This window comes from Dermochelys coriacea, chromosome 5, assembly GCF_009764565.3.
Source record: "Dermochelys coriacea isolate rDerCor1 chromosome 5, rDerCor1.pri.v4, whole genome shotgun sequence".
NCBI lineage: Eukaryota > Metazoa > Chordata > Testudines > Dermochelyidae > Dermochelys > Dermochelys coriacea.
The window spans coordinates 4,777,115-4,803,069 of NC_050072.1; the positions used below are offsets into that span (position 1 = coordinate 4,777,115).

Sequence of the window (25,955 nt, forward strand, 5' to 3'; positions counted from 1 at the left end):
GTGCCGTTTACACCTAGCCAATCTTCAGTGTAGAATTACAGTGAAGACAACTTCAGAATGTTGGTGAAACCTGGATGCTTATTGGCAGATGAAAACGTTGTCTAGTTCACCGTATGTTGAATAGAATGGAAACCTTAGGTTAGATCCTCTCTCTGTGCTATGCATCCACCTGATGAGAGATTCTTTGCTGAAAAAAGAAAAGGAGTACTTGTGGCACCTTAGAGACTAACAAATTTATTTGAGCATAAGCTTTTGTGAGCTACAGCTCACTTCATCGGATGCAGTGAGCTGTAGCTCACGAAAGCTTATGCTCAAATAAATTTGTTAGTCTCTAAGGTGCCACAAGTACTCCTTTTCTTTTTGCGGATACAGACTAACACGGCTGCTACTCTGAAACCTGTCTTTGTTGAAAGAAATCTCATGCATCCACAGCGGCAATCATAAATCATGCCAGAGTTTTATTTGTAAATAACTTTGATGGCTGCAGAACATATCACATTGTTTCTAGTTTGTTTGGAAACTCAAAACTGTACAGAAGTCTCAAAGCCCTTCGTTGCTAGCAAGAGATGCAGCAAATGTAACTAGGATGGAATGGAATGTAGGAAAAGTTAACTTGGGTTGTCTCTTACACCCTTCATCATAGTATCCTAGGATTTCCCAAGTCAAGGCTGGATATCAGGAAAAATTGCTACATGCAAGTCTCATTATACGCACATTTAACTTATGCAAATTCAACTATACGCGCTTGGCAAAAAAAAGGGAAAAAAAGAAAGAAAAAAAAAAGAAAAAGAACAATTCCACCCACCATTGCACTCAATGAGCATATGCCCCAGAGTGAGCGTGAGATGGGAGACGTGAATTTGCTGTTCCCTCAATCGGTCTCAGTTCCCACGTACCTCTCGCAGCAGTGGAGTACAGGAGTCGACCGGAGAGTGCTCGGGGTCGATTTATTGCGTCTAGACTAGATGCGATAAATCGATCCCCGCTGGATCGATCGCTGCCCGCCAATCCTGCAGGTAGTGTTGACACACCCATAGTGTGAGCATCTTACCACGCTGAGTGGATTCTAGTGCAGGGGGTCGGCAACCTTTGAGAAGTGGCATGCCAAGTCTTCATTAATTTAAGGTTTGGCATGCCAATAATACATTTTACATTTACACGGGCCAGCGGCTGGAACCCCAGACTGGCAGCGGGCTGAGTGACGCTGGCAGCCAGGACCGCTCAGCCCACTGCCGGCCCTGGGTTCCGTTCACCCAGGCCGGCAGCGGGCCGAGTGGGGCTGGAGGCCGGGACCCCAGCTGGCAGCAGAGTGCCACCAAAAATCAGCTCGCCTGCCGCAGGTTGCCAACCCCTGCTGTACAGGGTTGTACAGTATACACAAAACCATGTACAGTATACTGTACTGTACTTTACTTTATGGGCAATTTAAAGTATTTTCAAGGATGATTTTGACTATATGAGATTTTCGCCTTACGCGTTGACTTTAAAACCTAACCCCCGCATAAGATGCAATTCGCCTGTACTTTGAAATATTAGACTGTGGATTAGCTTCCCAGAGGATGTGGTGGAAGACCTGTTGCTTGCCAAGTTTAAGAAAAAAATGAGAATATGGAGCACTGGAGTCAGGATTTAAACTGGAAGTGAGGAAGGTTGGATGGGGGAGGTGGCAGACATAGGGACCTATATGTAGTATTAGTGACTCATGTTGTCAGGGTGGGTGGTTGCTTCAGTGTGCAAAAAAGCTGCAAATTGAGAGGGAGGGCAACTGTTTGGGACCAGCTACTGACAGACGCATTGGAAACTATTCAAGGAAAACTATATCCCTCCCAGACATCTGCCGCAGTGTCCTGCAGTCTGGCTAGTCTACGTCTCGCACACCCCTCCGCTTTCTTCACTCTGTGGGATCTTGAGGAACAAAGCCCTAAGATCAGCAGCCCCACCAGGGAGCTATCCTCCCACACCTTGCCCTGATGACTCAAGCCCTAAGAACATAAAATACCTATGAAATGGTTAAAGTAGCTTATTTTCGCTAAAAATTACACTAATGTCTGTTATGATCTTACTGCAGCTATTGCTCCATGTCCAGTGTCTAACAATTCCTTAACTCTTCTGTGAACTTGCTTCAGTCTCAGCGGAGTGAAAACACTGAAAAAGACTATGTTGCTCTCTGCTGACTGGTGTAATTTTTTTTCCCTTTTATTAAATCTCCTGCTCCTGACCTAGTCGTTTTTTTCTCTTTTGCTTTATCCACATTATCACTTTTCACCCTTCTATGTTTCTTATTCTTCCTTAAGAATGTTATAAACACTTGATCTCCCCTCACCACCCTGTCTCAGCCCTCCTTTGCACGCGAAGGGGTAATTGAGTCCTTTCAAGCCTTTGCCTCTCTGAGACTTGGCAAGGGTGCTGAGCAGTCAGAAAGCTCAAGAACCAGTTCCTTCACTTGCTCCGGATCTTCGGCAGCACGTCCTTCAGTCCCTCCAGGGCTTTGGCGGCACTGAAGGACCCGCCGCCAAAATGCCGCCAAAGACCCGGAGCGATTGAAGGACCCGCGGCCGAAGTGCCGCCGAAGGCTCGGAGTGCCATCAGGTCAGTAAAAATTCACATGGGAGCCTCCCCAGCCAAGAGCTCAGGCGGGACAGACAGGACGGTCCCACGGGCCATATCCTGTCCGTCCCGTCTGAGCTTCCCCACGCCTTTAACAACCGGTTCTAAACCAGCTTCAAAATTTAACATCCGGTTCGCGTGAACCAGTGCGAATCGGCTCCAGCTCACCACTGGTGCTAAGTGGTGGTTGGTTTTCCCTGTGGCAAGCATCTGTCCACTAAGGACTGGACTGAAAATACCAACTTGCTTAACCTAGGCCAACAAACCATCAGATGTTAACAACTTAAAGTGATTTCTTTGGTAGTCTGTATCCAGTAAACAGTCTCCTGCACTGTCCAGTCGTCCTCTTTCTGTCAAGATTGTTCATTCCTTTGCCTCAGTCAGGCCATCTTCCACACACTCTTTCTCCTGTTTCATTTGCATGGCTTTCTTTTCCTTCTGCTCCTTCCTGAGGCTCAGTTAGACTCTCTAGCTGATTGTAGGATCAGTTACTGACCTTAAGCATCATCGCTTCTTCTATTTTTTTTTCAGGAGTAGAAAGGCCCCTTGTATGCTGTGGAAACAGGACCTAAATCCTGCAGCAGGGCCAGGGTCCCTTGTTTTCTGCAGCTCACTGGTTCAGCAGATTGGAAATTCTGCAGCAACTTTTAATTAATTTTTTTTTAAATTGGGGGTTTTTAATGAATTCAGTAAGAAAATGAATAATACAATCAGTGTGGGATTCCACATGCATGCTTTGAAACAAACTTGCAGAATGTATTTTACTCTTCCCTGTCTTTGTCAATCTTCAGCGCACGGCAGTCATTTGTATTCCCAATGCCATACATGCTTTGTAAAAAATTGCCAGGAGGGAAACTGAAAGGTTTGCAGCTGGAGCTTTTTGCACTGGTGGAATTAACTATCATCTTTAGGCTCAAATTAACTCTGCACCTCCCAAGCTCTTGAAAGCTGGATGTTTCAGGAAAATTGAACTAATCTTGGGCCCCATCCTACAGTTGCAGCATGTGTAGTTAAAAGCCTACTTGTCTTCATTTATACACCCTTGAGAAAACACAGAGTTTCACCACTGAAAAGAAGGGGGACAGCTCACACCTCTATTACTGTTTCTGCCCTCTGCATACATTGCTATTGCTCCATTAAGTTAATTTGGTCAGTGTTTTTTAAGATTTTCTATTCAATTGCATGGCTAGCACTGCCGTGTTTTTTAAATGAAGGCCGAGGTTCTGCAGTTCAGTTATGCAGAAGAGTGATGGTTTGTGTGTTGTATGCAGTAAGTCCCCAAGGAAATTAATCAGCTTTCTTTCCAGGAAGATCTTGAATCTACATTCTGCTATTTAAATCTCATATTGATTAACAATATTGATTTGTATTCAGTCTTCATGAAATATCTGATGATCTCAAAAGCCACTATAAAATACTGAAATGTAAAATATTCTAGTCCGTTTGGGTTCTTACACTACACCCATCTCCCTGGTATCAATTTAATTATTATGCTAAAAGAAACAGTTTTAAGAAAAAAGAAAAGGAGTACTTGTCGCACCTTAGCGACTAACAAATTTATTTGAGAATAAGCTTTCGTGAGCTACAGCTCACTTCATCGGATGCATTTGGTGGAAAAAACAGAGGGGAGATTGATATACACACACGGAGAACATGAAACAATGGGTTTATCATACACACTGTAAGGAGAGTGATCACTTAAGATAAGCCATCACCAGCAGCAGGGGGGGAAAGGAGTAAAACCTTTCATGGTGACAAGCAAGGTAGGCTATTTCCAGCAGTTAACAAGAATATCTGAGGAACAGTGGGGGGTGGGATGGGGTGGGGTGGGGTGGGGGGTAGAAATAACATGGGGAAATAGTTTTACTTTGTGTAATGACTCATCCATTCCCAGTCTCTATTCAAGCCTAAGTTAATTGTATCCAGTTTGCAAATTAATTCCAATTCAGCAGTCTCTCGTTGGAGTCTGTTTTTGAAGCTTTTTTGTTGAAGGATAGCCACTCTCAGGTCTGTAATCGAGTGACCGGAGAGATTGAAGTGTTCTCCAACTGGTTTTTGAATGTTACAATTCTTGACGTCTGATTTGTGTCCATTCATTTTTTTACGTAGAGACTGTCCAGTTTGGCCAATGTACATGGCAGAGGGGCATTGCTGGCACATGATGGCATATATCACATTGGTAGATGCGCAGGTGAACGAGCCTCTGATAGTGTGGCTGATGTGATTAGGCCCTATGATGGTGTCCGCTGAATAGATATGTGGACAGAGTTGGCAACGGGCTTTGTTGCAAGGATAGGTTCCTGGGTTGGTGGTTCTGTTGTGTGGTGTGTGGTTGCTGGTGAGTATTTGCTTCAGATTGGGGGGCTGTCTGTAAGCAAGGACTGGCCTGTCTCCCAAGATCTGTGAGAGTGATGGGTCGTCCTTCAGGATAGGTTGTAGATCCTTGATGATGCGTTGGAGAGGTTTTAGTTGGGGGCTGAAGGTGATGGCTAGTGGCGTTCTTTTATTTTCTTTGTTGGGCCTGTCCTGTAGTAGGTGACTTCTGGGTACTCTTCTGGCTCTGTCAATCTGTTTCTTCACTTCAGCAGGTGGGTACTGTAGTTGTAGGAATGCATGATAGAGATCTTGTAGGTGTTTGTCTCTGTCTGAGGGGTTGGAGCAAATGCGGTTATATCGTAGAGCTTGGCTGTAGACAATGGATCGTGTGGTATGATCTGGATGAAAGCTAGAGGCATGTAGGTAGGAATAGCGGTCAGTAGGTTTCCGATATAGGGTGGTGTTTATGTGACCATCGCTTATTAGCACCGTAGTGTCCAGGAAGTGGATCTCTTGTGTGGACTGGTCCAGGCTGAGGTTAATGGTGGGATGGAAATTGTTGAAATCCTGGTGGAATTCCTCAAGGGCTTCTTTTCCATGGGTCCAGATGATAAAGATGTCATCAATGTAGCGCAAGTAGAGTAGGGGCATTAGGAGATGAGAGCTGAGGAAGCGTTGTTCTAAGTCAGCCACAAAAATGTTGGCATACTGTGGGGCCATGCGGGTACCCATCGCAGTGCTGCTGACTTGAAGGTATACATTGTCCCCAAATGTGAAATAGTTATGGGTCAGGACAAAGTCACAAAGTTCAGCCACCAGGTTAGCCGTGACATTATTGGGGATACTGTTCCTGACGGCTTGTAGCCCATCTTTGTGTGGAATGTTGGTGTAGAGGCTTCTACATCCATAGTGGCTAGGATGGTGTTTTTAGGAAGATCACCAATGGACTGTAGTTTCCTCAGGAAATCGGTGGTGTCTCGAAGATAGCTGGGAGTGCTGGTAACGTAGGGCCTGAGGAGGGAGTCTACATAGCCAGACATATGACCAGGGAAGAGTATAAAAATATTGCTCGGGCATGTAGGAAAGATATCAGGAGGGCCAAATCGCACCTGGAGCTGCAGCTAGCAAGAGATGTCAAGAGTAACAAGAAGGGTTTCTTCAGGTATGTTGGCAACAAGAAGAAAGCCAAGGAAAGTGTGGGCCCCTTACTGAATGAGGGAGGCAAGCTAGTGACAGAGGATGTGGAAAAAGCTAATGTACTCAATGCTTTTTTTGCCTCTGTTTTCACTAACAAGGTCAGCTCCCAGACTGCTGTGCTGGGCATCACAAAATGGGGAAGAGATGGCCAGCCCTCTGTAGAGATAGAGGTGGTTAGGGACTATTTAGAAAAGCTGGACGTGCACAAGTCCATGGGGCCGGACGAATTGCATCCGAGAGTGCTGAAGGAATTGGCGGCTGTGATTGCAGAGCCCTTGGCCATTATCTTTGAAAACTCGTGGCGAACGGGGGAAGTCCCGGATGACTGGAAAAAGGCTAATGTAGTGCCCATCTTTAAAAAAGGGAAGAAGGAGGATCCTGGGAACTACAGGCCGGTCAGCCTCACCTCAGTCCCTGGAAAAATCATGGAGCAGGTCCTCAAAGAATCAATCCTGAAGCACTTAGAGGAGAGGAAAGTGATCAGGAACAGTCAGCATGGATTCACCAAGGGAAGGTCATGCCTGACTAATCTAATCGCCTTTTATGATGAGATTACTGGTTCTGTGGATGAAGGGAAAGCAGTGGATGTATTGTTTCTTGACTTTAGCAAAGCTTTTGACACGGTCTCCCACAGCATTCTTGTCAGCAAGTTAAGGAAGTATGGGCTGGATGAATGCACTATAAGGTGGGTAGAAAGCTGGCTAGATTGTCGGGCTCAACGGGTAGTGATCAATGGCTCCATGTCTAGTTGGCAGCCGGTGTCAAGTGGAGTGCCCCAGGGGTCGGTCCTGGGGCCCGTTTTGTTCAATATCTTCATAAATGATCTGGAGGATGGTGTGGATTGCACTCTCAGCAAATTTGCGGATGATACTAAACTGGGAGGAGTGGTAGATACGCTGGAGGGGAGGGATAGGATACAGAAGGACCTAGACAAATTGGAGGATTGGGCCAAAAGAAATCTAATGAGGTTCAATAAGGATAAGTGCAGGGTCCTGCACTTAGGATGGAAGAATCCAATGCACCGCTACAGACTAGGGACCGAATGGCTCGGCAGCAGTTCTGCGGAAAAGGACCTAGGGGTGACAGTGGACGAGAAGCTGGATATGAGTCAGCAGTGTGCCCTTGTTGCCAAGAAGGCCAATGGCATTTTGGGATGTATAAGTAGGGGCATAGCGAGCAGATCGAGGGACGTGATCGTTCCCCTCTATTCGACACTGGTGAGGCCTCATCTGGAGTACTGTGTCCAGTTTTGGGCCCCACACTACAGGAAGGATGTGGATAAATTGGAAAGAGTACAACGAAGGGCAACGAAAATGATTAGGGGTCTAGAGCACATGACTTATGAGGAGAGGCTGAGGGAGCTGGGATTGTTTAGTCTGCAGAAGAGAAGAATGAGGGGGGATTTGATAGCTGCTTTCAACTACCTGAAAGGGGGTTTCAAAGAGGATGGCTCTAGACTGTTCTCAATGGTAGCAGATGACAGAACGAGGAGAAATGGTCTCAAGTTGCAATGGGGGAGGTTTAGATTGGATATTAGGAAAAACTTTTTCACTAAGAGGGTGGTGAAACACTGGAATGCGTTACCTAGGGAGGTGGTAGAATCTCCTTCCTTAGAGGTTTTTAAGGTCAGGCTTGACAAAGCCCTGGCTGGGATGATTTAACTGGGACTTGGTCCTGCTTTGAGCAGGGGGTTGGACTAGATGACCTTCTGGGGTCCCTTCCAACCCTGATATTCTATGAATCCTGCTGTCAGGGTGCCAATGCCTGAGATGATGGGGCGTCCAGGATTTCCAGGTTTATGGATCTTGGGTAGCAGATAGAATACCCCAGGTCGGGGTTCTAGGGGTGTGTCTGTGCGGATTTGTTCTTGTGCTTTTTCAGGGAGTTTCTTGAGCAAATGCTGTAGTTTCTTTTGGTAACTCTCAGTGGGATCAGAGGGTAACAGCTTGTAGAAAGTGGTGTTGGAGAGCTGCCTAGTAGCCTCTTGTTCATACCCCGACCTATTCATGATGACGACAGCACCTCCTTTGTCAGCCTTTTTGATTATGATGTCAGAGTTGTTTCTGAGGCTGTGGATGGCATTGTGTTCTGCATGGCTGAGGTTATGGGGCAAGCGATGCTGCTTTTCCACAATTTCAGCTCATGCACGTCGGCGGAAGCACTCGATGTAGAAGTCCAGGCTGCTGTTTCGACCTTCAGGAGGAGTCCACCCAGAATCCTTCTTTTTGTAGTGTTGGTAGGAAGGTCTCTGTAGGTTAATATGTTGGTCAGAGGTGTGTTGGAAATATTCCTTGAGTCGGAGACATCGAAAATAGGATTCCAGGTCACCACAGAACTGTATCATGTTCGTGGGGGTGGAGGGGCAAAAGGAGAGGCCCCGAGATAGGACAGATTCTTCTGCTGGGCTAAGAGTATAGTTGGATAGATTAACAATATTGCTGGGTGGGTTACGGGAACCACTGTTGTGGCCCCTTGTGGCATGTCGTAGTTTAGATAGCTTAGTGTCCTTTTTCTTTTGTAGAGAAGCAAAGTGTGTGTTGTAAATGGCTTGTCTAGTTTTTGTAAAGTCCAGCCACGAGGAAGTTTGTGTGGAAGGTTGGTTCTTTATGAGAGTATCCAGTTTTGAGAGCTCATTCTTAATCTTGATCACTTATGATGAGCCATTACCAGCAGCAGGAGGGGGAAAGGAGGAAAACCTTTCATGGTGACAAGCAAGGTAGGCTATTTCCAGCATTTAACAAGAACATCTGAGGAACAGTGGGAGGTGAGGTGGGGGGGAGAAATAACATGGGGAAATAGTTTTACTTTGTGTAATGACTCATCCATTCCAGTCTCTATTCAAGCCTAAGTTAATTGTATCCAGTTTGCAAATTAATTCCAATTCAGCAGTCTCTCGTTGCAGTCTGTTTTTAAAGTTTTTTTGTTGAAGGATAGCCACTCTCAGGTCTGTAATCGAGTGACCGGAGAGATTGAAGTGTTCTCCGACTGGGTTTTGAATGTTATAATTCTTGACATCTGATTTGTGTCCATTTATTCTTTTACGTAGAGACTGTCCAGTTTGACCAATGTACATGGCAGAGGGGCATTGCTGGCACATGATGGCATATATCACATTGGTAGATGTGCAGGTGAACGAGCCTCTGATAGTGTGGCTGATGTGATTAGGCCCTATGATGGTATCTCCTGAATAGATATTTGCTTCAGGTTGGGGGGCTGTCTGTAAGCAAGGACTGGCCTGTCTCCCAAAGATGGACTACAAGCCGTCAGGAACAGTATCCCCGATAATGTCACGGCTCACCTGCTGGCTGAACTTTGTGACTTTGTCCTCACCCATAACTATTTCATATTTGGGGACAATGTATACCTTCAAATCAGCGGCACTGCCCCCCAACCTGAAGCAAATACTCACCAGCAACCACACACCACACAACAGAACCACTAACCCAGGAACCTATCCTTGCAACAAAGCCCTTTGCCAACTCTGTCCACATATCAGGAGACACCATCATAGGGCCTAATCACATCAGCCACACTATCAGAGGCTCATTCACCTGCGCATCTACCAATGTGATATATGCCATCATGTGCCAGCAATGCCCCTCTGCCACGTACATTGGTCAAACTGGACAGTCTCTACGTAAAAGAATAAATGGACACAAATCAGACGTCAAGAATTATAACATTCAAAAACCAGTTGGAGAACACTTCAATCTCTCCGGTCACTCGATTACAGACCTGAGGGTGGCTATCCTTCAACAAAAAAACTTCAAAAACAGACTCCAGCGAGAGACTGCTGAATTGGAATTAATTTGCAAACTGGATACAATTAACTTAGGCTTGAATAGAGACTGGGAATGGATGAGTCATTACACAAAGTAAAATTATTTCCCCATGTTATTTCTCCCCCCCCCACCCCACCCCCCACTGTTCCTCAGATGTTCTTGTTAACTGCTGGAAATAGCCTACCTTACTTGTCACCATGAAAGGTTTTCCTCCTTCCCCTCCCGCTGCTGGTGATGGCTCATCTTAAGTGATCACTCTCCTTACAGTGTGTATGATAAAACCCATTGTTTCATGTTCTCTGTGTGTGTATATAAATCTCCCCACTGTATTTTCCACCAAATGCATCCGATGAAGTGAGCTGTAGCTCACGAAAGCTTATGCTCAAATAAATTTGTTAGTCTCTAAGGTGCCACAAGTACTCCTTTTCTTTTTGAGAATACAGACTAACACGGCTGCTACTCTGAAACCAGTTTTAAGAAAAATCACACTGTGAAAAGGAGCAGTTTCTAGGTGTCTCCTTATTCCAGTTCCATCTTTTCTCCTTTTGATCTTCCCTCAACATTTGGAGCAGCCTTCCACTTGTCCATCAGAAACCTCTCTCCTTCAGGCCAAGCCTTAAAACCCATTTTTCCCCCCCAGGTGTCCCTCATGTATATCTTGCCAAACTGCTGGCCAGTATTGGATTATTGTCCTAGGACAGTTTCTGAATGTTGGTATAAGAACTCTTAAACCCCTGGCAGATTAATTACTATGAATGGCCTGGTAAATCTCCTGGGTTTTAGCTAATGATTTCCTCATGTAAACATCTCCGTTTCAGGGTGGGCAAGGGCTAAATTCCATAAGGCCAGAGATTCACCCATTATAAATATTAGGGGTACTCATGGCAACTGCCTTATGAGGGCTCCTCATTACTTTTGCTTATTGGCTAATGTAATCCCTTTACTACTACCAAAAAGCATTCGTACATCACAAGCAATTCTAGTGGAACATGTCCACCGGAGTGAAACACTAAAAAGTACCAGCTGTATTCTTCTGTGTGGGAGGAGTGCACTTCCAAGACACGGCTAGCTTATTCGTCTGCGAAAACTGGCCTGACAGCTAACTAGAGACAAAACTTGGTTCCATTTCATTGTAAAAATGAATTACTGGCATATCAATTATTTTTTTCTACCACTCTCAATCTAAACAACTTCATGATCAAGACAGGATTGTTCAAAGAAAATGACGTTCTGTGGAATGAGAACAGTCTCTCCAATAACCTAGCTACATTATGACTTTGTCTCAAGTGTTAAATGTTTCTGAGTTTAATTTTGTGCTTAATGGAAAATTTTACTTCTTTCAGGCTGGTTGTTCCCAATAAAGGCTATTCATCATTAGATCAGAGCCCAGATGAAAAGCCACTGGTAGCACTGGATACAGACAGGTATGAAAAGTGTTAATTAACAGTAAGATTGTATATCAGTATCTTGCATTGTTTCTTGCAAGGAGTGTACTGTTGAAACTCAGGAGTCCTGAGCTCCCAGGCCCCTGCTTGCACCACTCGTGCTAGTTCTTCTACCGATTTACTGTGACCTTGGGTAAGTCTCTTAACCTGTCTGCCTGTCTCCATAGATGTGAAATGGGTATGCAAATATTAATTTTCAGACTTTTTAAAACTGGGGCAGGTGGAGTACTTTGAGATGTGTTGATGAAAGCTGCTACATACATATATAAACTTCTCTGTGCTTGGAATTGAGATTCACGATAGGGACAAAATGTAGAGAGACAAGATGCTAAAGAGAGAACAAGGCTCTTTAACTGTTTCCTTCCCCTTGCTGTATCTTGTCTTCCCCACAGTGATGATGATTTTGACATGTCCAGATATTCCTCTTCAGGATATTCTTCAGCTGAGGTGAGTTACAATCTTTTCTACCTGCCTTGCCATAGATATTAATTATTGAAGCAAGAAACTCCAAAATTGAGCTGGGCAAAGAATTTAGTAGCAACACTTTATTCCAAGATGCTTTTTTTTTTTTTTTTTTTAAGATGGCAGGTGCTTCTCCCCTAGCTGAGTTAACTGGATTTCTCCACTCATCCATTGGAGATAGGCATAATTTTCCCCAGGGGATGGTCTCGCGTGATCTTAGCACTGCTGAAGTTTTATCCCATAGTTGTCAGAATTTGCATTCCATGCTGGCAGACCTCCAATATATGGTGCCTTGGCACAACAGATGCAAACGTGCTAGATTGGAGGCAATGGCAGACTTGATAACCATCCACCTGATGCATACAAGTGCTGGAAGTCCCTGGGATGCCACAGTAGTGGTTGTTCAGAGCTGTCTATATAAGAAGAATGTTGGACACGTGCTATGAATTTGTGCATTGTGATCAGGCCCCCACAAAACTGGGACAAGGGAAATTCCAAGAAGAACTTGTATAGAAGTTCTTGCTATCTCTTCCTTTTTGGAAAAGATTTAGAGTTCAGTATTGTTGATTCTTCATCATTATTTCCTACTACATTTCAAACATCTGTAGTGAATCAGTTGCTCAGCTACTGGTCCATATTTTCCACAACCAAAGAATCAAATTAAGCTTAGGGTGCTGGGCAACCCATTTTCACATGGAGGCCACTGGAAACTGCTTCTCCTTCAATCCCTTCTTTGGGCAAACCAAAATCAAACCTTCAAGAGATAGCTGGGAGCCAGGGTCAAGTCAAGAAATCTGGAATGTATCTGGTCCCCAAACAAAGCATGCTGTTACAGTCATGCAATCAGATCTGGTCAGCTAAGCAAGGCCAGGCCATATCAGTATTTGAATCGGAGACCTCAAAGGAACACCTATGGACCACGGGTAGTGGTGATGATTTCAGTAGCTCTTCCTTCTGGATCAATGCTAACACAATGCCCCTGCTTGGTGTGAGGTGCTACACAGGGAAGTTATTCTGGAACAAGGTAGGGTGCAAATTTAAAGCACTGTGGCTGTTCTGGAATCATGTGGACACTCTTGGTTCAGAATCCGCATGTCCACATTGGGAGCTGTTTCGATCAATTTCCCTGGTAGTCACGATCTGAGATGTAAAAAAGAAGTCCTCACCACACGTGGCCATTAAAGGTCTCACTGCACTCTTTTAAAGAGGTGAGGATTGAGTCTTGGTGTCCTCGCCCAATTTCAGCTCTCCTTACTGCAAGCATCTCCTGAAGTTTCAGTTCGATACAATATTCTTCACTTGCTGGCCTAAGCTGCTGTACATTGCTTTTGTGCATTGGTAAAGAAGAGCTGTTTGTCCCACAACATGGCTGCACGTAGTAATGGCTGCAATAAACCCCTGTGCATAGTTCATGTAACTGTTTGTGAAAGGTGCAGTATAAATATTGGCTCCTTATTGCTGCATGAGAAACTCAAACATACTTTTCTAAAGAGTGGTGTACTTGTAAGACAGTACTCACCGTGTACACATGTTGGCTTCAGGGACTCACTCTCGGTTCATACTTGGCAAGCTCTGAGCAATAAGCCCCCCCCTTTTTAAATAAAGAAACTTTTGTTAAAAGCAGGGTTAGGAGGACATCTGCCTCGGAAACTCTTATTGTAATGGTACATTTTAGAGTTACACTCTGCACTAACGAACCAGAGGGTGCAACCCCCTTGTCAACAGGTGGACCAGAATTGCACTTAGTAGAGTTCTTTCCACTGGCAGCCATCCTCCCTCTCATCCTTTTTTTTTTCCCTTCCTCCAAGAAAACAATATATAGTGGCATCGTGCAGCCTCAGTTAGCAGCTCTCTCGTTGTGTAGAACTCCATGCCCTTGCCATGCAGTTTGCCAGGCAGCCAGCCCTGTGCTGGGGCCCACGTTTGAAGTTCGAAGCTCAGGCGCTCTTAAAGTAATGCATGAGACTTGATAAGTTCACGTGGCCACTTATCATTCTGGCTATATCTACATTACCGCAGTAAGTTGACCTAAATTACGCTACTCCAGCTACGTAGCTTAAGTCAACTTACTGCGGTGTCTACACTGCACTGGGTCGATGGGAGACACTCTCCTGTCGACTTTCCTTACTGTTCTCGTTCATAGTGGAGTACCGGTGTTGACCGGAGAGCAATCTGCGGTCGATTTGGCGAGTCTTCACTAAATCACCCCCTGGTGCATCTATCACCAGAGCGTCGATCTGGCGCTAGTGTAGACATAGCCTTTGACTATGTCTACGCTGCAGCTGCTGGAGTAATTTCCAGCTCGAGGAGACATATACACACTGGCTTTGATGATTGAGCTAGCATACTAAAAATAGCAGTGTAGCGGCAGCAGCATGGGCTAGCCACCCACGTATAATCCTGTCCAAGATCCTAGAGAACGTACTCAGGCAGCTAACCAAGCCACCAGTTGTGCTGCTGCAGCTACACTGCTATCTTTGGCACCCTCCCTCGATCAAAGCTAATATGTGTATATCTGTCCCAGCTGGAAATCACACCTCCCACTCCAGTGTAGGCATACCCAGTAAGGCAGGGAAAGCGAGAGGCTTTCAGCAGCAGAAAAGGGGGCTGGAATTGAACTCTTGACAGCTGGGAAGGAAGTCTGCTTTGGTCCAGTGGTGGTGGGCGGAGGGCATTTGGAAGCGTTCCAGGCCTCTTGTTTGAGTTGAGAGAGAATTGAAAGGGTGTGGCACCTGGGGATGCAGCTGGGACTCTGGTGAGATATTTTTCACTGCTGGGATGTTTGGCAGCTGGGAATGGAAGACAAATATGTCACATGTTCAGGAAACATCCTCCCATTCTGCACCATTGGGGGGGCAGGGAGTCTCAAGTATTTGACTGTTTGTCTCTTTGTCTGCAGCAGATCAACCAAGACTTGAACATCCAGCTGCTAAAGGATGGCTATCGGTTAGATGAGATCCCTGACGATGAGGACCTCGACCTAATCCCCCCTAAATCAGTCAACCCCACCTGCATGTGCTGCCAAGCCACGTCCTCCACCGCCTGCCACATCCAGTAATGAGGACGGCAGGCAGTGATCAGTGCTTTCCACTATAACTGTAAAACTTAACAGCCATTGCTTCCTCCTATGGTAGGACGTGCACCTCTTTGTGTTCATGGAGCCAGGAGAAACCAAAACTCCATTTTATGATTGATTGATGAGTTATTTTAAGCTTTGGTTAACAGACATAAGCTGCTCCAAGTGCCACGCTGGAGCCTGAGCAATTGGCTGGTCTGGGAAGCTAATGCAAATGGGTCCAGTGATCCCTGGGTCTGGGCAGGCTCTGGGTATGGTTTGTAAGGTGGATGTACTGGATTGAGAAGGATCAGATGTGGCTGCAGTTAATCCTATCCGTCACAACTAATCCAACTGTGAGTTCAACTGAGTCTAAGATGTAAGATCTTTCTAACCTGGGGAAAGGTTGATTTTTAATTCATTCACTGAAACTGATCAGTTTGTGCCAACCAAAATTGTACCTGAATAGGAACAGAGTGGAGTATTCTAGACTATGGCAGTGCTGCTGGCAAGGATTAATATACCCTAGGAATCAGTTACACACAAACAGAACATGTAAGTGTCATTTCATTCTGGGTTAATACCAAACTTTACTTGGACTGTCATGTCACAGATCTGATGTAACCTACTGTTATTTCCATATGAGATTAGCACCAAACAGATACAATTCTGTTCACAATCCGTCCATGCCCCTCCTGGATTCATTTTACTGCATTAATTCAATCCAGTCCTATTTATTGGGTTTTGCCTCCAATGTTTAAGGGGAATTTTGGGGGCCCAGCTGCTGGCAAAAATCACAGTCCTTGTCCATTTTATTAAAAAAATATGTATATACCTAAGAAGAATCATAATGATACAGTCTTAACATAGCACCAAAAAAGTGAGTTGAAGAAAGCACATGGTTTTTACAGTACACAGAGGTTCATGTTATCTTGACTTTGAGCCTCTTAGTTCCTACAGAAGAGATTTACCGACACTGTACGTCTGTGCATTTAGTGTTGCCATATGTTAGCAGGATAGGCAATTTCCAGCAACAGGAGGATTGAGCAGGTTCCCATCATGAGACGCACGAGGGAAACTGCTGTTATCCCACCTCTGCCCTATTCTGAGCCAGCCGTAGCTTGTGTTACGGCGGTGCCAGTAGTGAAGGAACAGTTGTCTTTGCACAATGCTGTGCGTGTTCAGGAAGCATGCCTCTAAGATCAGTAGATTTACTGCATCGCCAATTCAGATTTGTTTTTAATGCAAGTGAATTTCCTGACTTACGAACCATATTGGCCTCCTGATACTTCTTTTAAGCTTTTGGGGCAAAAGATGCCCAAGAGTCAGGTGAATATAGGACCTGCGTTAATTATGCCATCAGACTAAATTCCTTGACATGAAACATGACTGCATATTCTTCTGCTTTATCAGAAGGGACAAAGACTACCAACCTTGCTTTTAGTGTTTGCTTCAGGTTTTGATGATGAAAATATTGGAGGAAAACGAAAACATTTTTCCAGTTTAAACTACTTCTGGGAATTCCTTCAGAATGCAACACATATGCTTAAATTTCATCTTCCTGGAGTATATAAAATCCTTGCGTAAAAGTTAGGTGCAGTCAACTGAATCTTTAATAGGACACTGTCAGCTGCTTTTAATAGTTTTAATTGTTGTTGGCTTTTACTCTGTGTATGGCAAGATGCCGCATAATCTAGTGGTCAGAGCACAGGATTAGAGCACAGGGACTCCTGGGTTCTAGATCCCAGCTCCACCACTCGCTTGTGTGGCCTTGAGCAAATCACTTAAACTGTGTTTTCCCGATCTATAAAATGGCAGAATACTTACCTACCTCACAGGACACTGTGATGATAAGTTGCAGTTGTTTATAGCACTTTACATCTGTAAGTGCTAACTGCCCTTTGCAAATCCTCCGAGACTTTTGGAAACTGAATATTCCCCTATTGATCTAGCCTTTTTTAATCACTTGGCAACTATTAAGGTGGAAGTTTTCCCAAACGTTTCTAGAGAAGCACAAATCGTCAGCCATTGTGTGCCCATTTCATCTATGATGCCAGCAGAAATGATGATCCACTTTGGAAATAACTAGGCAGAAGAGGAGCTCTCACAAAACACTATGTGCAGAGACAAGATGGCTTTTGATTCTTGGGAGTAATGAGTAGGGAATTTGGCCAAATCTTACCCAAAAAAAAAAGAGTCAAATTCTGAACTAAAATTATTTGACAGTGTCCCTTTAAAGGGCTATATTAATACAGGTTTCAGAGTAGCAGCCGTGTTAGTCTGTATTCGCAAAAAGAAAAGGAGTACTTGTGGCACCTTAGAGACTAACAAATTTACTTGAACATAAGCTTTCGTGAGCTACAGCTCACTTCATCGGATGCATTCAGTGGATGTATGAAGTGGGCTGTAGCTCACGAAAGCTTATGCTCAAATAAATTTGTTAGTCTCTAAGGTGCCACAAGTACTCCTTTTCTTTTTGCGAATACAGACTAACACGGCTGCTACTCTGAAACCTGTCATCATGCAAGACACTGAATTTAGCCGTATGGAGTGGAAAAAAAAAAAAAGTCCACTGAATGCTTCCGATGAAGTGAGCTGTAGCTCATGAAAGCTTATGCTCAAATAAATTTGTTAGTCTCTAAGGTGGCACAAGTACTCCTTTTCTTTATATTAATACAGGCTTTCAGACTGCTGACTAAAACTTTATAGGCTGGGACTACATAGTGTAGTATTCATATGAACACCAACATCTTCATCATATTCATCCTCTGGGGCAGTGTTCTTCATGTCAAGCACAGCTGCTCAAACTTTGCCCAACTGGGAGCATTGCCTGTAAGGGGTCTGGTGCCCCAGAGCTCTGCACCTACTTTGTATTTAAATACAATAGCATGCCCTGTGCCAGACTACAGGTCCCAGCATGCAAAGCCCCTGTCCTTATACCAAGCGTGAGCTTGTATGCAGATCAAGATGGAGCACTGCATGTTGGGATTAATAGTCTTCATAGGCTGCCCCACCATATTAAAGAAGAGACCTCACCTGCTGATGTGATGACTATTGCCCCAAGTTAGCAGGAACAAATGCTTTTATTTCTTCTGGTTTAAATTTTTTTCAGCCTCCTGCCCCAAATGTCCACCCCACTCCATCCCCAGCACAAACACACACCACCTTTTGGTCTGTGAAATAAGCACATGCTTCCAGTTTAACCCTTTAGGATCTGCGTGAGAGAGATGCTCAGTGTTTGGGGAAGATAGGAGGGAGGTGAAGACTATGTTTAAATATTAATTACACTAAAAGTACTTTCATGGGATCTACAAACCATGCTCCATGATGGGCGCTTTCTACAGATGTAAGGAAATCACATGTTGTGTTTGTTTCATTCCCCATTCGCAAAGGGGTTTGGTTGCACAAACAGCTAGCTTAGCATGATCAGTACAGATCCATAAAATGGAAATTTTTGGCTTCTCCTCACTCTATGCTTTGTGTCCATGTATTTCACCAGGGGGATAAACTAGACAGGGTAGAAAGAAAAGCAGTTATCAATGTAGGGTTGGATTCAGGAAATGCATTGAGAAAATGCACACATGGCTATTATAGAAAGTTGACCAATAATCCTGCTCCACTACAGTTTCTTACGCAGACTATGAACTTGTTGCTTTAAAAAAAAAAGACTATGGTGGAAGGTTGAGGGGGGGTATTAATCTGAAAAATGGCTAGTTAAACCTGGCTCTCCCTGCATGACCTCATGTCCCAGACTTTGGGTTCAGTGGATGACATCTCTTGTCTCATGCTACTCAAAGGGGATTAAACTATGCCGACAGTTCCTGGCAATGTACCTGGCGATTCTGTGGTGCTGTTTCTCAGCCCCAGGAGACGAGGGAAGAAAAAGGAGGATATCCCTCACTTTCCACTTCAGCTGGAGAACACATTCATAAAACTGCCAGAGTGTTCTCGTGTCAGCAGATTGCTTGAAAGAGAGCACTTGATATCCCGATGCATCCCTTATTTCAAGGTGACTAGTCACATTAAACCACCTGGCGTTCTCAAGAAGAGTCTGACTTTATCAAAAGTCCCATCTTCCAATCCCAAACCCACGAGGGCCACATTACAACTCCACACAGGGCGAAAGCCTGTGTCACCATTTGCTGAAATTATCACACAGACGCTGTTTGCCTGAGAATTTGGAAAATTCTCTTATATTGACTCTTGGTCCCCACAAATTTATGTCCACTTGATGCCTCTAAAATCAAAGCCCCTCTGCTTGATGTATATTAGGATTTTTAATTTTAGTCACCATAAAACAACGGAATTTGATCACAACCCCTCCTGTCTATCAGGTGTTAACTTCCATATTGACTCGAGTATGTGAGGCCTCAACGTACAGATTTGGCTCGCCGTCTGGAATGAAGACTGCCCCGTTTCCGAAGATTAACACCATAAATAGGGAATCTCTACATTTCTGCCACACTGGGATGAGCGAGTAACAGTCTGTGTGTGGTGTGTTGCTCCCTTTGAAGGAATATATACTCAACAAACCCACTGTAAAGTTCTGTCTACCCTCAGTATTTGTGAGTCACCTATACTGATCATCCTTGTATCTAAGCACCTGTATATCCTAGTAAGTGACTGGATGCAGGGCCGGTTGGGACCAAGTTATCTTGCATTAGCACAATGTGTTGCAATATAGTGTCCAAAATGGGATGATTCAGATTCATTCTAGTCTGACTCTTCTTCTACTTAAATGCCACCAAAAGTGATCATGTAGACGAATTCAGTTGATGCACTGAACAGTCACATAGTCTGAAGTAGAGTTGCCAAGCCTCCAGGATTGGCCTGGAATCAGCATCAATCACCCAGTGACTACTGAAAGCAATCTGGGATATTTTAATTGGATATTTTAAAAAAATGACATTGTCAGGTTGGGGGTGGGGGTCGGAAAATCTCCTGGAATAACTTCAGTCAGAGTTGGCAACCCTATTCTGAGGATCTCCATGTCCAGTGCCCTGGACCATCAGGGTCTAGGAGCACTGTGGAGGCTATTGATCAGAGCAGCATTGTGAAGCTCTGGAGAGGAGCCAAATACCATCTCAAAAGGAAGAGGGGGTGTCACAGGAAGTCTTAGAGTTTTTAGAAGCGGTAAAAAGGTGGGGAAATCTTTTGGAGTCAGGAAGGGAGGGCAGGGGAGTCAAGTTGAGCTGGGCGGGGGGGAGAGGGAATCTTAGCTGATCGACAAACTGTCATCTTGTAATGAGCTTGGCTCACAATCTTCTCAACCACTGCACTAACTTATCACTGCACACTGAAAAATGGAACGGAGGGGGCTTCCTGGTCCACTAGCCAGTAGTCCTGTTTCAGTCCTCCTGGTGCCCTTTTTCCATGTTGCAGGTACGTGTACGGAGATCTTTGGAAGGAAGGAACTTTGATATCATCTAACTAGGCCACTGGCCCTAAGCTTGTCTGATGCAATGTTTTCCCAGCTATGAAGCCAATCCTCACAGAGGGAGAACCCGCCGAGTCCTTCTCTGACGTATGTTGCTTGCCCCATTACTTATCTGGATTATATTTTAGATGTAGTATCCTCCAGCTAGGCTCTTCTCTGTAATCTCTTCCTCTGCCCTTTTTGCCAGCGTATTTATTCTGTCAGCCCATGTGCCTTTCGGTCTGATGTGCTACTTTGGCTGTCTTGTCTGTGCCTGCCTAGAGCTGAATAAATAGGTGTGGTGGAGGTAGCAGTGAAGCAGTGTCCCCACTGACTGGACTTGCCAGAATAGCACTGGGCTAGTCAGGCTTACCCACACACAGGGTAGGCCAAACTGCTTCTCTTCAGCTTCTGTATCTGCCCTCCAACTCCCCCATCCCAGAGGGGGTGTTGGCTTCTCTTCAGCTGCATCCCGGCTTGCACCTTCATAGCTCAGTTGCTCCCCAGAATCCTTGTGTCCTGGTGGTTGTGGCACCTGTTCTGAGGTCCCATTGCAGCTAGTGCAAAGGAGTCTGGGTGGTTTGATAAATAAGCTGCTGCTGTACATGACTGAGCAGAAACGAGGAAGAAGCTTTTGAAAGAGGACAGGACCCAGATGATTGCCAGGTGGGTTGGTGGGAGGAGAAAAGGAGGCAGTGATTGGGGGTGCTGCCAAGTGCCTTCTTAGCTTAGGGCAGGTCCTGGTTGTCCAACCTAATCTGCTTCAGTAAGGTGCTGTTACAGGCACGATGCAAATCTTGCTTGCTGCGCACGCATCGGAAACCAACCCGAAAGCCAACGGGGGATGAAAGATGCTAACTACAGAAAATCCGCTAATAATCTTAATGAGTAGAGTGGTGTCCTGACCTCGGCTACACACTTGCTGTGACCTTGCCTCTGTCCAGGGCTATAATTCTATCTCATAGGGGTAGTGAGGCTGCATTTATCGTTGTCAGGTGCTTTAGGATCCTTTGGCAAAAGGTGCTAGAGATGACGGGTGAATTTAAAACTGTCAGATTTCTTTTAAAAATCCAAATCCATAAAGAGAAGCGGTGTAGCTCCCCGTCCCTTTATGTAGCGGCTTCTGATGTTGCAATGTGCCAGAAGGCCTCAGGGGGGAGGCTAATCGAGATAAAACCACACTGGGGAGAGCCATTTGACAGGGGTGCCTTTCCTGGCTATGGAGCAGCTGGCACTCGCGCAGCTGGCTGCCCAGGCCTTGGCTACTGCTGCTCCAGCTGCGTGGAATGTGGGGGCGCGTCTGAGATCCCGGCAGCGCTGTCCATCGTCAGCAGGATGAAGGCACGGAAGAGGGCACGTGGATGTACAGGCGTGGGGGAGGTCAAGTTGGATTAATTGACCAAATGGTGGAAATGAGCAGCACAGCAGCAGATCTGATCTGTGAGGGAGTTTCCAGGGGAAGCTTCCTGTCTTGTTTTTTCTGTGGACGTAACAATTTAAGGTATAAATTAAAACTTTCCTCCCTCTCTTGGCTTTCAGGCTTGCTCGCTCTCGCTCTCTGGGCGCTCCCTTCACCTTCCATTCTTCCTCCAAACACGCACTCAATATGGCTGCTGCAACACAAAAGTAAATTTGCCTTGTCATCTGAGCATTGCTTGACGCAGCATATATGGGCCATCGCCATATGCCCGGCATTTGAATCAAAGTTAACTCATCCTTGTGCCACCCCTGACTTCCCTTCAGAGCGGACACCAGGATTCAGGAGGGCACTTTTCTTTCTCCTGCCCTTGGCCCCTGTATAAATAGAGCAGTGTATGGAGATTCCCAGGCAGGGCCTTGGGGAGGACGGTATGGGTTACATTGTTTGGATTTTTGTGACTTAGGAGCCTAGTGGAGGGTAGTAACTGTAAAGGTCCACTGAGGTGCAGGTGTGGTGTAGTATGTTACAAGCTCACACAGTGCCAAGTCCATAACTCCTATCGAAGTCAGTCAGTTGCTGGTGCTCAGTCCTGTGTGTGCCCCCCTCGTGGGAAGGCGTAGTGGCACTTGGAGATAGCAACTCTGTTGCTCATCTTCCCTGAAAGCATGGCCTCTTTCTCACTTTCACGCCGCAGTTCCCTGTGTCTGAGGGTTTGCTTCAGGCTCTGAACTGCGTTTCATCAGGCAAGCCGGCCTGTGTTCCCGGAACGGCGAATGTGAGCATGGCAGGGACAGCGTTCATAACCAGACAAATCCAGACCCAGAAAGGCCAGTGGCTTAGCCTAAAGCACTGTGAACTGGAACAGTCTACAACAAACTAACAGGGGAGCATCTCCAACAGACAGGATATGGGCACCTGCTCTTTTCTGTGGGGCTCAATGTGCGCAGCTGGCACCTGAAGCTCAAGCGTTAAGCCCATTCCTTTGTGTTGTGTAAGGTAAGTTGCAGTGATAAAGGCAGTTTCCAAAAAATGTGAAACCACATCTCTGGGGGGGGTTATGTCACCATCTGCCCTGCGACGCTGGGTACCTTCAAAGCTGTGTTTGACAGCCCTGATCCCAACAGCCAGCCTACAAGCTTGCAGGTTATACCCAGGCTTCCAGTGCCCAGCCACTTTTTGCAGGGTGACCCCAACGCCCTCCAGTCCCAAATGTTCCCCACATTGTCTGCCCTGTAGTGTCCACTACACCAGGGTGGCAATTTGCTGGGGTCCCCAGAATTATGAGTTACTGTGATACCCCTCTCAGCCTCCACAAGTGTGAGTCTGCCTACTGCTAAGCTGTGTGACAACTCCTGACACACCAGCTTGTCTGCCTTGCTAGCAAACTCTTCAGGACTCTGCCAGTCCAAACCTGGCCTTGCAGGTAACAAGAGCAAACCCCAGCTCCCGAGTTCCCTAGAGACGTTCCCCTGCAGTGTCCAGCCCTCTCGCTGGACACACAGATGTTATTGTTCATTGCTTCTTTAAAGAGCAGCCCATCGATTTAACTGGGGTTTCACAAACACTCTTCTTTCAATCACAGCACTAAATTGGATGTATAGTAGAAGTAAAACACATGTATTAAACAAAAAGTCATAGTTTTCAGTGTTACAAGCAAACGAAAGTAAAAATGTGCTTCTGAGACTGAAACTGAACTTCAGCAAGTTACAGTCTTTCCCTAAGCAGGTTTCTCAGGGACTTCAGCTGCTTTGGTTGAAGGATCCAACATTCTGTGATGGCTACCAGGATGGCTTCCTGTTTCTGCTGCTTTCTCCCAGAATTCATTGACCCTGTTATAAGAGTTGGGAAGGCTCCATGCTGGTCTTCCCTTCCAGTTGACTTCCCATGCCGCCTCTGATTCAAATGTAAATAGGACTTCCATTGTTTTGATTCTATAATACTTAATTTGCATTGGAAATAGGCAGATACATTCCCTCCTTTCTGGGAGAAAACTTGTTTCTCCCTGTGTTTGGTCCCAGACTTTAAAGGATAATGGCAGTGAATATCCATAATCCCTCATGTAGTGCTAATGAATACATTTCACACTGATATTAATCACCAGTGTGTCACAGGCTTTCCTGAAAGACCTTGCTTGCTACACTTTTACAATACAAAGATATTATACCCAATCAGTTCCTTCAATTACTTATTCTTTGAAGTTCACACACCCTGTCTTTATAGCCCCAGTAAACCTTTGAAATGTGTTCTTTGAAAAGTCAGCCCAGCCCAAGCTTCTCTCTCCTGCCGTGGTGTGGATGCCAGGCTGTCATCCCACAATTCATTCATCCTGCTTCAAGAGGCAGGAAGGCTTCCTAGAGGTTGCTCTCTCAACCCCATGTTGAGATTAAGTGTCATCTTGTCCCACTTGCTCGCCTGAGGGCTTTATTTACCTTGTCTGTAAATGTCCTTTTCCTTGTCTTTGGTCACATCTTGCCTAAATGACATTGGAGACGCATTCAAGCAAGTGGAACCACATTCCTTTGTCTGAACAGGCGTGGCTCAAACACTGCAGTCCAAATACATGTTCAGAACACTTTTGTGGCACGTGTTTTATAAAGCCCTTTGGGGGTTTACTGTGCATACACCACACAGTGATTTTCAGGACCAGCATGTTACCAGTTTGTATACTTAGATGTCACCTATTAGATACAGATTATGGCAACAATGTGTTAGGTGTGGTGAGTTTGTCAGGCCTGACACGCACAGCTGACAGAGTAGTGAATGATCCTTGGGCCTGGGTGTCAGCGTCTCTCCTCTGCACCCATCTCTTTGGTATCTCTGAGTCTGTGACATCCATCGGACAGCAGCACCCAAACTGTGTCCATCTGAGAACATCGCTGGCTGCTTGCCGGGGGGGCCAAAGGCCTGCCAGCTGATTGGGATTAAATGAAGGAGATTGCAATGGCCAGTGCAGACTGCAGGATCTCAGCATGAGTCGAACTAAAGAGTATCACATTGGGCTGGAACATTGCACTCGCAGACTTCTGGGATTTCCTAGGAGCTGCACTTTTGTACAAAAGGGAAGGTAGTTGTAGAACAGCACGACTTTGGGGGCTGCAGGCTGCATTTTGGCTGCTTCCTTTGGCCACCTTGCCATCAACGTGTGTCGCAGCCTTCCCCTGCAGCCACAGGTGGCAGTTGCTCCCAGGATCTTCCCAATCCAGTGGGATTTACCTGTGGGAGCTAGTGACAGATCCGATTCCATCTTTTTCTCTAGTGACATGCCTTAGTACAAGATGGGTTTGCGTTTGGAACAAGTGTGCGTTGCTGATAGTCCCTGGTCCGTGACGCAGCTATTTCCATAGTAACAAATTATGATCTAAGCAGTGGAATTACATCAAGCGAGGAGAAGGTACAATGCAGCCTTTATTGCAATGCGGCTGTCTCAGACATGTCACTGGAAACCACCACAACAGGCACCAGAAAAACAAAAGCACCCGGGAGGTGCAGCAGTGAGATAAGTTCCATTCACTGTAGGGCTGTTTGTTCCCAGAGTGACATTTTCTTCCTTGGTTACTCATTTGATTCTGCTCTTTCCTGATACTGCATTGTCCTGATGCCCAGACTGTATTTAACAGGAATTCCTGCTCTCTATCCCAGTTACCTCAGTCTCCCTACTCCTTCCAAAAGGATAAAGGAATCAATTTTTATCAGTTACTTTACAGCTGACGTGCATTTGGGCTTTTAGCATCCCCCACCTCCCAGCTGTCTCTGCTCAACCTATCGCAAATTACTTGTATTGAAAAGCTCACACAGATAATGGCCCAGGTGCATTGACATCCAATACCTTGGGGGATGTAGCCAGTCCTGGCAGTTGGCAAATCAAGGCAAATCAAAGTGGGCATTAGGCCATAGGGAGAGCCTACAAACAAATTGATGGTGGAGTGGCAGGAACCAGGTTTGATTTCCGTCCAGCAAACTCAGTCCCCTGGGGATGTCTCCTGTGTGATGTGTTGTGATAGTTACAATGGCTAACTGAACATCGGTCTCTCCCATCCATGGAGTCAGGCAGCGTCACCACTGGCTTTATAGAAGCAGAGGATCCAATCGAAATACAAAGCATACAAGGGCCTTGAGTTTCAGGCTGGTGGTTCTTTCATGTGTGACTTCCCCATGTATAAAAGAAGCACAGCATTAAAACAGACCCTGCTCGCCTCTCCCATGAACGGCTGCTGCAGCCTCTTGGCTCGGCATTCCGAGTTTGTGCTCTGCGTTA

The 25,955-nt window shown here is 45.6% G+C and overlaps 1 protein-coding gene across 7 annotated transcripts in view; it reads left to right on the forward strand.

Moving 5' to 3' along the window:
• Positions 1–23,510, forward strand: part of FAM219A (family with sequence similarity 219 member A) — a 166,782-nt gene extending 143,272 nt beyond the window's left edge. For 2 of the 7 annotated variants that reach the window (XM_043515362.1, XM_038401492.2), the window contains exons 4-7: positions 11,246–11,326; positions 11,740–11,794; positions 14,709–17,119; positions 17,544–23,510. In XM_043515362.1, the coding sequence (XP_043371297.1) occupies positions 11,246–11,326; positions 11,740–11,794; positions 14,709–14,867 (295 nt within the window). In that variant the 3' untranslated portion in view covers positions 14,868–17,119; positions 17,544–23,510. The remainder of the gene's footprint in view (positions 1–11,245; positions 11,327–11,739; positions 11,795–14,708; positions 17,120–17,543) is intronic. The other 5 variants (XM_043515364.1, XM_043515365.1, XM_038401490.2 and 2 more) reach the window with 4 other exon arrangements.
• Positions 23,511–25,955: the final 2,445 nt, after the last annotated feature.